Source organism: Euwallacea fornicatus, chromosome 29 (genome assembly GCF_040115645.1).
Source record: "Euwallacea fornicatus isolate EFF26 chromosome 29, ASM4011564v1, whole genome shotgun sequence".
NCBI classification, from domain to species: domain Eukaryota; kingdom Metazoa; phylum Arthropoda; class Insecta; order Coleoptera; family Curculionidae; genus Euwallacea; species Euwallacea fornicatus.
In genome coordinates this window covers 2,041,016-2,054,153 of record NC_089569.1, presented here as the reverse complement: position 1 = coordinate 2,054,153, position 13,138 = coordinate 2,041,016, and the positions used below count along the sequence as shown (strand labels likewise).

Genomic DNA, 13,138 nt, shown 5'->3' with positions numbered 1-13,138 from the left:
CGAAAAAAAGCTTTTTTTGAATTCCTTTCGAGGGAAAGAGGCCACTTTACCTAGTTCAAAAATATATTTCTTATTAAAAAAAAATAATACTAAACGCCTACATACAATTTTTCTTAATAAATCCACACAGCGCAATTTTTGTGGCAGTGTTGTCTCCACTCCAAAAATAATACCTATATGTAAGTGTGATATATCCTCAAAGAATTGGAAATTGAAATGTTTATTAAAAGTACATGTAAACCCAAAACGAACATTAAAAAACACAAAATAAATTTAAATTCTTCGGAACTTCTACCATAAAAAGAAACAATTCTTCCCTCTCATCTCTCTGCAAATAGAAAGCATTTTATATACAAAAAAAGTCTTCTATTACTTACTTTAACAATGATCTGCTTTTAATACTAAATAAGGTACATCAAAATAAGCTTATCAGTAAGAATAACCGCCTCCAGGGGCGTAATTCTGGTTACCACCAGACCCGGCTGGCACTGCAGGGAAACTAGGCCCTGAAGGGCGTTGACTGGGATATCCGCCTCCTCCTGGGGGGTTGTATGTCGGCTGTCCTTCGTAACTTATCTATAAACAAAAACGCATTATATGTTTTTTAGTGAACGTGACATAGACCCAGAGGTACCTTGGCCTGAAATCCTGTAGCCCAATTAGCTGTATATTTAACCACCTGAGTTCTTCCATCAGGCAGCTGTACCCTATATTCCCCATTCGTGGTATCTCCATCATTTATGGCGTTATGGGAATAGTCATTTCCAAATTCATCTTTAACTTCGTATTTAAAGTCGAAAGGATTGCCCGGCTTGTGGGGCTCCAGCAAGTGGTCATTCTGCACAGAATGACCAGACAGTTTCGCTGATAATAAGAACAAGTTCTCTTACCTCTCCGAAGGTCTTGAATGGTCCTCCTTCGCTAGGTGGCAACGAGGGCCTACTTGGAGGATAAGGTCCTGAAGGCGGCCCTAAGGCAAAGTTATGCATTTAACCTGCAAAATACTTGCAACTGTAACTTACCAGGTCTAGCGGGCGGCCCGTAGGTTGGGTGAGGTTGAGGGCGAGGAGGTTGCGGTCTTGGAGGTTGAGGTCGGGGGGGCTGAGGTCTGAGAGTCGGGGAGGTTGGGGGGCCATAGCTCGGCGGCGGCCTTGATTGGGGGGGAGGTAAGTACCCAGGAGTCGCTAAGAAAAAATCGCAGTTATTGTATTGAATGCCTAATAGGTGAATTATTATAGCTAATCATCATCTCTTTAAAATACAATCTTGGCCTTAACCTTTTACTCACACTTATTAAATAATAAAATAACACAGGTGTACAAGCCGCAGCTATCATTAATCATTATTCCAATTAATTACCTGGAGGTCTGGGGGGTGGTCTGTAGGGGGGTTGAGTAGGTGGAGGGACGTAGCTGGGAGCCTGCGTTTGTCCAGGGCCGCCGGGCTTAATAGGGCTAGTCGGAGGTCCTGCAGGCTTGTAAGGATTTGGCGAGGGGGCGAAAGAGGGGGGTATTGAAGCTTGAGGAGGGCGACTCGGAAGTCCAAAGCTCGGTCTAGAAGGACGCGCGGGAGGTTGAGGCGCCGCCGGGAACGGGACGCTGGGTCTGGGGTAGCTGTAACCCTCCTTAGGGGGAAGGTAGGCGTTTTCGCCAGGAGCTATCGCCGAATAGACAGTAGTTATTAGGCAGCAGACCACTGCAGCCGAAATCTGTAAAAGTAGAAATTTTCATTTCCTGTTCTTGATGCAACTATGGCATGCCCAAATCTAATTCAGAAAATGTTCAACCTACTAAAGACCTTTCACCGCAGTTTACGTAGAAAAAACAATCAACCGTGGCAACATAAATCTGCCGGACGCAGTATAATGCCTGCTTAGTTTATATGCAAGAATTCTAAATACATGTAAATTCATCACTAATTTGTTACTTAACAGTATAATGGCCGATGGATGGGAAGACGGATGCATAATTGGAATTTCGTTTGCAATTTACATGAGGTTCCTGCAAAACGCTCTTCCCACGTGGTTTACTGCAAGGTCAATGCAAACATGCCCACTTGTAGCAGAGCGAGACGTTTAGGTCACTCTGTTACACAATAAGTCTATAAAAAGTCTCTTTTTAATGGACTTATTAGTTATTCAAAAGGTACGAGGGATTTTTTTGCCAATGGCCAAGAAACTGTATCTAATTACTCACTTAATTACTCGAACCTTAATGAGGTCTCGCCTGCCAAAATTGATAATTAACGAGTGGCCGAGCCTTCAAAACGTCCCGAAACAATAATATCCTTTTTCCCATACTTCGTCATAATATGGCTAACAAATTGTTCACACGAAGAGAAGATTAGCGCAAAAAATTGCAGCAATTTCAGAAAGTATATAGTTCAGGGACGAGGCTGAGAAATACCATCGAGAGGACTGTGTGCTCTCCTGCCGAGGCTCGTACACTTCATCGGGTGCGCCTTTATAATGACTTCGTGGGTTGGGGATGATCCCATGAAACTATTCAACACTTGCTTAGCGAAATGGCTCGTTTGAATCTTACTAATCGCAAGAGTCTAAAAGTGCGATTTACGGCCGTAAAAATAATTAAAGGCCCACTAAAGGTGAGTTATGGTAGTCGTAACATTTACCATTCTGACTAGTTATGAATTTTATTGGCCTGTAAATCCTGACATTCTAACAACAAGTTCAATTCTGCAATTTGCTTTGAGCTTAATTGGTTTCGGTTCAAACCAATCGTCCAGAACAACCGGATGCAGCATCGTTTTTTGCAACTTCGACGCTCCCTTTGGGCAAATGGGCAGGGCCCGCGAGTGCTGCGGCGCAGGGGAAGCAATGGAACCTACCCTGAGAAATTCTCGGCCTTGTCGGACTTTTGGAGGGACCGCGCGACACGGGTGCAAAAAGATCACCTTACTCCAAGAAAAACATTCGATCAGGAGGTTTGTACCGCCCCTAAATATTGTCCAACTATATCTCCAACATTGCAGCTGCGCCTCGGCTGTCTTGAGCAGGCAATCCTGAGGCTGCATTGATTCAAGAACCCATAAGACGGTTGCATGTTTCCGGAGATACAATGCAATTCCATGTCTCGGAAAAGAACCCTTCCCTTCTTCCCCCTTGGGATGGATGCCTTTCCTCTCTCAGATCTCTGAACGCGTGACGTGATGACAATGAGACTCGAGATGAGCAGGATCCGAGTTCATGATTTAGTCGTCCTGCAGCTTCTTCCATTCAGCTTCGTCAAGGTACTGGGGCTCTCCCTCTTAGTAAAGCCTGACTCCAGCTCTCATCCTGGCCATATAAGTCCTCTCCCCCCTTGTTTTCCATAGGAGCTCAAAAACGAAAATCACGTACTGGACGCAACTGAACGAACCATTTGCTCTGATCCGAAAATAGATCTCGGTCGTCAGGTGCGAAACCAGAACTCGGGTCGTCCAAACTCGATAGGGGGATCCCAGCCATTCAAGTCCTAATAGGAGATCCCGGTTGTCCAGGTTCGACTGGGGAACCCTGAAAGTCCGTGTCTAGATAGTAGATCCCGGTAGCACATTTCCCAAAGTGCACCTCGGTCTTCAAGGTTCGAAACGCGGACTATCGCCATGGTAGGCAAAGGGGAACAAGATCCCTTAAGTTCGACTGTGTCTTTGCGTGCATTGAAATAGAGCGTAGCGCAGTAGCAAATTGTCGAGGTATTATTCCATTAATCAACAGAATTCCTATTAATTAACGGCAAAAGTGGAATAAGCATAAAAACGGTAAAATGTCTTTCAAGTTGTTGCTGGTAGTGCTGGTGGTGTAAATTGTATTCTTATTGTACTTGTAAATTAATAAATAGATTAAGGAAAGGAACGTCTAATAAGGTGATAAATATTTATTATACGCGTTGTCCTGAGAATCGAATTTGGTGTGCTGTCAAGATATGTAAATGCGGTGGTTGCGTAAGCACGGCTGTTACAATACAGAACACACAGAAAATGAAAATAGGGAAATAAAGAGAGAAATTTACCGTATTGGGAAAAATGGTAAAATAAATGTTCTGTGCGATCTTTTACGCCCCCGCTTTCACCCATTAAATTATCAAATTCAACGCATTCTGGTTTCGTCTGCTAACTACGAGACAAACCTGAGGGTTAAATCCCGGTAGATGACTAGCGGCAAATTAACCAACAAACAATGCGTAGTATACATTGCCTACAGCAGATTAATAGTTTAAAGTAAAAAATGAATCGCACTGAGATGGCCCTATCTCACTCTGGTGCACGTCATAAAGGAGAGCAGTGATCGCGAAAGAGGAGATCGCATAGTGACAATCGAGCGTTTCCATAGGAAGTGCATTGCGAGGGCAAGCCATAATTATCTTTGGCAATTAAACGAAGCCTTGATGATTTTATGTCCTTGTTATTATATCTCAATAACAGGCAGTGCCTATAAAACAATGGTGTAATGAATACGTTACTTAACGTGGCTGTAAATGGTGTTGCCACTGCTGTACCTACTCGCGGATCTTAATTTATGGTCCTGTCTCTTGCGGTTACGACCTATCTCATTTTAAGATATTAATTTTACAGCGTGTTTTACGACTACCTTCGGCTACCGGATAGACCACACCTGGCGCAAAAATTGCATCGCGAAAAATTCGAAAAATCCCGCAATTTCCGAGAGATTCGGTGCCAGAAATCGCAAGCAATAAAATTTCAATAAATAATAAATATTTATAAATCGGCATAATGCACCCAGGAAACGCAATACCCGCAAGATTTGAATAAAGTAATCCCTGGCATGCCGGTATTCGATTCGCGATTACAAGAGACGATTATCCAAACCTGTTTAATTTATTAACAATTTCACTCACACGGCTCCTGCGTAATTTACTTTATGGCGTTAATCTTCTTCAAATGGATAATAGTCGTTAAAAGTTTCACACCTCGTGCATATCTCCAAGAAAAATCATCCTCCAGTAAGAGTCCTCGAGTTACACGCTTCATTAGCTCCAGCATTGATTTCCTCACATCATGCAAACGGCCAATGAGAACGACTTCTTCGGTGTAAACCGCATTACCTAACAGTTGCATAAAAATTTTAACAATCACCAGGAATGCGCACAATAAGGCAGTTTTCCCTTCTTGCAGTTACACTCCTCGGGGAGGTTCTCACGTACAATATTCGCGATAAATGTGTGTAATATGTAAATGAAATTGTGAATCAAACGTATAACAAAATGTTGTCGTCTTATATCATATTCGTGAAGCTTCCCCGATTTAGAACGGTAACTCGCGAGAGCCTTCTTTGGATGCGAACGCACAACATTGCATTATCTAACTATGCAGTAAAGATTTACAGCCGTGGGATCCAGTGCTTAATCGAGAGCATTATGCTATAGAGAAGAGAGGATATTATTGAAAATATGCACGTCAACTAATCGCGCCTTTGTCGCAAATCCTGCACGCGAAGATTGCTCAATTTGCAAGAACAATGCCCTATAGCCATCGATTTTGCAAAGAAAAATGGGCAATAAATTATTTAACACAAAAGAAGAATTATGTTGAGAAACGCCTGTATCTTCCGTCCATTGTGACTCAACCTTCAACCATCCAAACGCCAAATGAAGATCTTCAACCGAAGATTCCTTATTTAATATCATGCACGTGAAGTTGTAACTTTACACCTCATTCATTACATCACGACGGTGTTGATGGTTTCTATATGAAACTCCATAAAATATGTGCATGCTGTGATGCAGAAAAATTTATCTCCGATGGGAAAACAGCTCCATTACACAATAAGATGGGGAATTATAATGGTCATATCTTCACTTCAAGAGTCTAGAACAAGTTGCATTTTTGCCAGCAAGAACCATCCATATTTGCCTTTTAGGTCGTTGGTTTTAATAAGGCAAATCGCGTTGGGTAAGACGTGGATTTCGTAAATACCTTTGGGCCTATGGTCATCTTGACGGTTATTGGACAAATGTTTATTGTTTTCGATGCAACTCAACCCAATAAGTAGTAGCTATAAGAGCGTTTCAAATGAGTGCAACCAAGCGCAATAGCATTGATTTGAAAACTTGATGGCGAGTTTTAACATGGAAATCGACTGGGGTTTGAAGGTGTCCGAACGGTTTTGCAGGTTTAAAAGTCCCGTTTTTTCGGCGAATGTAATAAAAAGCGAAAATCGTTTCATTTAAATGCATATTTGTTGATATGCACTTTCGATAGGTGTGCTGGAGTTCTGGATAGATGGCGTTGTCATGTGGATCCAATGCGTCAAGGAAGACAGGGGGCGTCACTGTAACACTAATCGAAATTCAATTAACAGTCCTCTTATTTATATTCGTTTAAGTGATTTTTCGTGATTATATGCAGACTATTCGAAAACCGATAAAGCACTTGAATTCGTCTAAGTAGGGAAGAAAGGCGCAAGATCCCTCGAAAACTGGATAAATGATTTTCAGGATAAGAAATGTTCAACATCCCTTAAAAAGCCCATCGCTTTCTGTCATCCCGATTTTAGCATAACCGCAGATGAATCTCGCCCTTACTCCGGACAAATGAAGATTTTTATTGAACTAACCAATCGTAAGCCTTTTAAGTGATCAGATACAGAGTGGTGAAAGTTTCTATGCCCACTGTTGGAATAACCGAGAGGTCGAGAGTAACAAGTTTGGTTAAATTAAGGAAAAGTTGCCCAGTTCATTCTTCATGAAAAATCGCCGTAAAAACGTCTGGAAAGGGGGGAAAATATGTCAATTTGACCGATAGTGGACGAAAAATACCACTTCAAAACTCGAGCTACTGATATTTTCTTGTAATGGCGCTTGTCCATCGCAAAAGCCGTCAGGACACTGGTAGATGTTTTCTAACTCAGAAGATTTTGATTTTCAACATTTCCTTTCTATGGACGCCATATTGGAATTTCTTCCATTAACTAAAAAAAAAGTACTTTTCCAATAATTACTTTTTTCATGTTGTTCTTTTTTACTTTTCCTTTTCCAGTCTTTACTTTTTTTACTAGAAATTTTCTGATCTAGCATTTGTCACGGCAAAAACAAAAAGAAAAACGAAACAACAGCAAGAAAAGAGAATTAATGAAAACGTAATATTTTTTCTATTGATGATATAAAATTTCCAAATTACGTCTATAAAATAAAATGTTCGATGCTGCGCCCGAAGAAGTACCAGTAGACCAAGTTGTCAAAATTAGATTCATAGTTTTCGTGGCATAATAACTTTTTAAAGTTGCCATATTTTCATTTTCCTTCAAAACGTTTCACAAACTTAAACGAACGAATCTAGTTTCAAGGTAAATTTAACCATTTCCCAACTTAACGCATTATGCAAGTGTCACCCTCTCGGAGCCCCTAAATGTGGGCAACAAAATCTCCACCACCCTGTACCACTTAGCAACAAGCAGGCTCTCAAGCTCATTGGAAGTCCTCCTCTTGATGCCTCACTTTGTTTCAATGCAAGGGGCACGCATTAACAAAACCCAAAGTAGAAGTTGGAATATGAGACGTACGTCGTGGATATATACAACTCTTAACCTATTGTCAGTCAGATGCTTAATGAAAAATCGCAAATGGCTCTATCAACGCTCTGCGTTTACGCTTCGCCGCTTCTTGCTAATTTTTTTTTTTCCAATAATTACCCGTTACTAAGATAATAAAAAGCCAGTTTATGGCCACGAAACGGTGTCCTAAAGAGCATTTTCACTCGAATCGGACGTAAAAAAATGATGTACGTGTCTTTTTAATCGTACATATAACATATATGGGTATAACGTGCGCAGCTCTGCGTAGAGAACCAAAAGCTTCGCGTGAATTTTTTAAAAATTGAAAGAAATATTTTTCATGAAAATACTGGAAAATGTCAAATATTGTTTTTTGTCGTGCGTTTTTTAACGTATCAAACTTGGATACAGGGTGACTCATGTAGGAGGTAATTGTACTTATTCATTTTTTTTCTTAAGGAACCTCATGTACATCGTGACATTTTTGAGTTCTTTGAGAAATTCTGAACATATTTCATGCAATATACCCAAGTCTAAATTAACCAATTAGTGAAATATTTGCGCAACGTGGCAATTAAGGTGACCTATTAGATCGCCTGACTTCACCGTTATAGACTTATTTTTTGGAGTTATCCGAAATAAAAAGTACGTTTAAATAAACTCAAGAATATAGAAGAGTTAAAAACTAAAATTATTTAAGAAGCTCAATAAATACCTTCTCAAATGATAAAAAAAAACCTTGAGAAATATGAATTCCGCTTTAACCACTGCCACGTCAGTTCAGGTTAGGATTAGGTTAAAAGGGCGCAGTTCGAACGATTAACACATTAGATTGTAGTAGCTCATATCGTTATTTTTTAAATATTAAAGGTTCTATCATTGTTTCTATTTTTTGTAATAATTTTTCGAGAACTGTCGCATTCAGATGTGGATGCAGATGTGTTACTTGAAATACGATCAGAATTTCTCAAAGAACTCAAAAAAGTACATTTGTCTACTAAAAGGACAACCCTGCATTCATGTTTGTTAAGTTAAAAAATTGCATAACTAAAAACGATATTTAACGTGTTAAAATATTTGCTTCAATTTTAACTAATTTATGCAGGAATTTTGATCCTCTATGTACAATCATACATAAATAAGGAACACAACTTATTAGAGAAATTTACATAAGTACTTATATAAACGATTTTAATTGTAATATCAATGCCCAATTATCCTTTATACGTATTGTTATGTTAATGACTTGTACAAACGTGGTTGAAACTCGTGGATTTTGATAGACGTAATTGATTGCGAATAAAGAGATAATTGAAGGCGGTTGTTGTAGGGGATGTTGTATGAACAAAGAACCACGGAGAAAACACTTCTAATGCATAACCTATAATCTCATTAAACCTAGAAATGTCTTGGCTGTCGAATTTTTAGCTACGTAGTTAGCGATATATTGATCGTCATTAAATGGTGATGGACCATGATCAAAAATTGAAATGACGTGAATTGTAACATATTAGGTAACACGGTCGGTGCTTTGCGGGTGCTGAGACGGTATTGTAAGATATTTCAAGCGAGAAAAAAGTCAATGAAGATGTCAACAAAATTCCATTGGTTTTCAACACAGTTCACCACTTACGCACCAAAAATAACCTTTTTGTAGGCATACAAAAAAATTATCATCATAGAACGACAGGAAGAAGCAGGTACCTCTAAACGACCCCCTGAGAGCATCAATATTAAGTGATCACAATTACATGGGTCCATCCCTCGGGTCTTCCTCGGCAGAAGACTACCCTAATATAAGAAAAACTCACCCGAATCGTCATATCCAATCACGAAAATCCAGCCCCAACATCAACGAAAAATTGACACCAAAACAATAAAACCGCTCAAAACGGGAAAACCTTCCAGTCCGACACTGGCCACTGCATATAAGGATGGTACCATTAAAATAGCTGATGGTACTTTTATACGGCGTATCCAAGTGGGAGATGAATCTTAGAGAAGGGGATATCTTTGTTACACTAATGATATTAATGTAACAGGGGCTTAATTAGGCCCACCAGATAGATTGTCTGGTGAATAAAAATTTACGGTTATTAGAGGGGATGGAAGTATTTTTACGCAAAATTACACCTTTAGTGTATACCACCTTAAACCCACGTGGTGTAAACATGGTGCTTACTGCTCTGTGAAAGTAAATTGCACGATGTTACATATATCTTAATTTTTGGGATATTACGTTGTTTCGCCCAAGAGAGATAACTCCTTCAAACAGGCAGTTTGCCGTTCACCGAAGTGTTTTCCCATTTGAACACACAATAAGCAAGAAACCGGTAAAGGACTGGCCCCATTGATCATGACATCAAAAAACAGCGTGCGATGATAAAGTCTTGGCATCTCCAAATTGAAAGGACAACGATAAAAAAACAGCCGAAAAAATAAGTCGTGAGTTCCTGCTCGTTTTTTTCCTATAGAAGCGTAGTGAAGAAAAGACATCCTCGTGAAGATAAAGCTCGTAATTTAATCAGGAATTCTAGACGATGATAATTTATATTAGCGCCATTAATTTTTTCCAATCATTTTGAATTATTGTCTACAACTTATTACAGGTAGTACTAAATGTGATTACGTGTGGATGCAAATCAGAATGATGGCCGGTAATTGAAAGTTTGATTTATTTGTCCCTGGACAAGGAAAAAAACAATTAAATATTAGTGTGGGGAAAACGACACTGAGTTTCCGCAAAGCGAAATTCCTGACTTACATACAAGGACAGGGACGTCTTCAACATAAGACCTATCAGCTTTTATCCGAATATCCGCATTCGTATCCATACATCCACTAACGTCCCACCTGAGAACCTGAAATCCGATTGGTTATTAACGCGTTGCGACGTCATGATAGACAGGGGACGCTGACAAATTAACTTACAATTCTCCTAACATTGGTGTGTATGGACATCAATAGCATAAACTGCACTATTGTGAGGTTATTAATGGTCCATTACACGCCAGCCTGCCAGTTTAATGATGGCTCTTCCTTGAACAAATAACATAGAAAATAAATATCGAACTAACAAATTAGGTCAACAACAACAAACCTGATCGTCGAAGCGTTATCGTTATAAAAACACAAAGACAGATCTTGAATTAGATTATTTCCAATTGCGTGGGCGGCATTGTTTAGAATGAAATTTCTTCTAGTTCCAATGTTTTGCTCATAGAACTCTCCTTGATTTTGAGTAAAAATGTCTCGTCTGCTTATGGCCCAATTACTGTATTGTGTATCACCTAAAAGGAACTTTTCACAACAGTTGCATTTTAAATAAATTAGTCGATTGTTGACTCAAAATGATAAAATGATTTGGAAATTACTCCTCGTCTTTGGCTGAACTTGTTTTAAAGACGGGTCAAATAACAGAGGGAATCCGGCATAGGCATGTGGCAATAGATTTCCTTGTAATAGAGGCGATTTCATGATAGGTTAAACGATTGTGTAACAGCTTGAAAATGTGTATCACCACCGGACAGTACACTCTAATTATGACATCCAACGCAACGTGGAATTGAATTTTTACTTTCACAAATGTCAAAGATTATCGAAGATCCTAATGGATAAGCGCAAGAGAAAAATCTGCCTCAAATCAGCTACAAATAAGCGGCATTGTTAATATATCAGTTACGTGGGCTTAGTATAAAGTTAATGGAGGAATGAGATTTCTAATAATGCGATTTGTTACACATATCACTGGCATTTGCCTTATTTATTTACTTAAGCCCGGCTAATTGACAAGAAACCTTGCAAAACCGGCATACGAGGGTATTGCGCGATACTCGAAAAGTCTATTTCGGTAAGATTGAAATCGTCTTTTGATTATCTTGCTGGCATATTATATAAAAAGGACGTAAAAGCGCCGTAAACCCAATACGAAAAGTAAAAATGCAAGCAGTTATTTTACAATTAACCTTAAGTAACTGAGGCATCGCTTTCCCATATAGGAACGACGATATGCAACCAAATTCGTTCATTGAATTGCGATGATTTCGGCTTAAGCGTTTTTGTCCCTTCGCACGGTTTAATTAGAATTAGGTCACAAAATGCAACTTGCATGAGTTGGGAAAGGTCCGAAGGAAAGCGGATTTTGGAACTGCTTTCTTAGTCTTGGAGGCACTGCAAATTCGCAAACTTAATAACTTTTCTATAGATAATTAGTTAAAATTTGATAATTGCTCATTTAAAACCCAGTAAAATAATAAATAAAGGGAAATTTTGGGATTCTTTTAGAGTAAATACAAATTTTTAAATTACAATTGACATTTGACATGGCGGCACTCATTCAAAAAAATAAGACAGAAACTGTCAAACTCTACATTTATGGCGGCAGGCTCACTATGAATAAACTTCCGATGAAGAAGGTGAAGTTCGCGAAATAAGCTCAGAGCGCCACCTAACTTGACATGTGAACTAATTGCAACGACAGCACAAATTGGTAAATTGTGTCATGGCGTTTGCGTTTAACACGCTTTAACACTTAGCATCTACTGGTTCAGCAATATATATTTATTGAAGCTTGGAGTCTAGTTGACCTTATAAACTAATAATAATTTAATAGAATTAAGGCTTTTAATTGATTATTTAAAATTCCTGATTAATTAGAAACCAAATGCACGTATTTATTTAATGCACAAGTGAGTGCTGCTAAGTGAGCAGCATTAATGTAAAATTTATTCTCCACAATGAGAGTGCGCGAAAACTGACGGCTTTCAGTAATGTTTATATTTCTATTTTTGATATTTTTACCGTACGTGCAATTTTATTTGTAGAAAGTTTATATTGCGATGAAAACGGTTTAAGTAACACTGGCGATTCATTTTAAGTCAATTTAAAATTGAACCAAACCATTGGAATTTACATCCGAAAACGTCTTCGGGGATTCCCGAGAATGCCTAATTTTATACGGGGCCCCTGGCTTTAGCGACGCGAGAAATTCTCACCCTAAATGAGTTTGGTGGAACTCGTCACATTAAAAAAAAATTGCGAATTAAAGCTGATAATTTTTTCAAAAATTTACTGCGTTTTTTAATTTCTTAGTTCCAATCCGAACCGGAACCCGAACTAAGCCGAACCAATCTAACATTCAATAATTGACATTTTTGGAAAATTGCAAAAATTTTTAATCTTTTTAATCTTTACAAAATTTCCAAAAAGCGACAAAACATAAAAAAAGAATTTGACGATATTTTCCTGCGGATATTCGCAGTTCTAGTTAATGTAATATACAGGGTGAGTCGGGAGGATCGTGCCAAACTTCAGAAGCGTGTTGTACATGAAAAATAAATGTAAAAAAACTCAAATGTTGTTATCCGATTTTCGATTGTTTACAAGTTATAGCGTAAATAAAATTAAAACATAAAATTTAAAAAAATTATAAATTTCATAAGAAAGTCCATAAATGAACGTTTGGATATCATAGTAAATGTTCAAAAATATTGCCATTAACTTCTAAACATTTTCGACTACGTCTATGAAGAGCATTCGTTGCGCTCCTGATTGCTTCATGTCTTTCTTTAATAGCAGCTGCAGTATTTCTAATGCGTCGAATTAGTACATGTTGAGTGTCCACTTTTG

The 13,138-nt window shown here is 38.7% G+C and overlaps 1 protein-coding gene and 1 long non-coding RNA gene across 3 annotated transcripts; both read right to left on the bottom strand.

Annotated features, from left to right (window-relative positions):
• Positions 1 to 45: 45 nt before the first annotated feature.
• LOC136347539 (proline-rich protein 2-like) lies at positions 46 to 9,447 on the bottom strand. Of its 2 annotated transcripts, none has more exons than XM_066297612.1 (6): positions 9,322 to 9,447; positions 1,360 to 1,708; positions 1,023 to 1,184; positions 891 to 970; positions 635 to 838; positions 46 to 576 (listed from the first exon to the last, which is right to left on the bottom strand). In XM_066297612.1, the coding sequence occupies exons 1-6, from the start codon at positions 9,331 to 9,333 to the stop codon at positions 430 to 432; spliced, it is 954 nt and encodes a 317-aa protein (XP_066153709.1). In that variant the 5' UTR covers positions 9,334 to 9,447; the 3' UTR covers positions 46 to 429. The 2 variants fall into 2 exon arrangements, with proteins under 2 accessions (XP_066153709.1, XP_066153712.1); XM_066297615.1 differs by having other exon boundaries at positions 891 to 958.
• A 619-nt stretch (positions 9,448 to 10,066) lies between these two features.
• Positions 10,067 to 11,869, bottom strand: LOC136347541 (uncharacterized). The gene is made up of 5 exons (XR_010733504.1): positions 11,619 to 11,869; positions 10,611 to 10,800; positions 10,442 to 10,549; positions 10,275 to 10,371; positions 10,067 to 10,194 (listed from the first exon to the last, which is right to left on the bottom strand). It is a non-coding gene; the product is annotated as an uncharacterized lncRNA (long non-coding RNA).
• Positions 11,870 to 13,138: the final 1,269 nt, after the last annotated feature.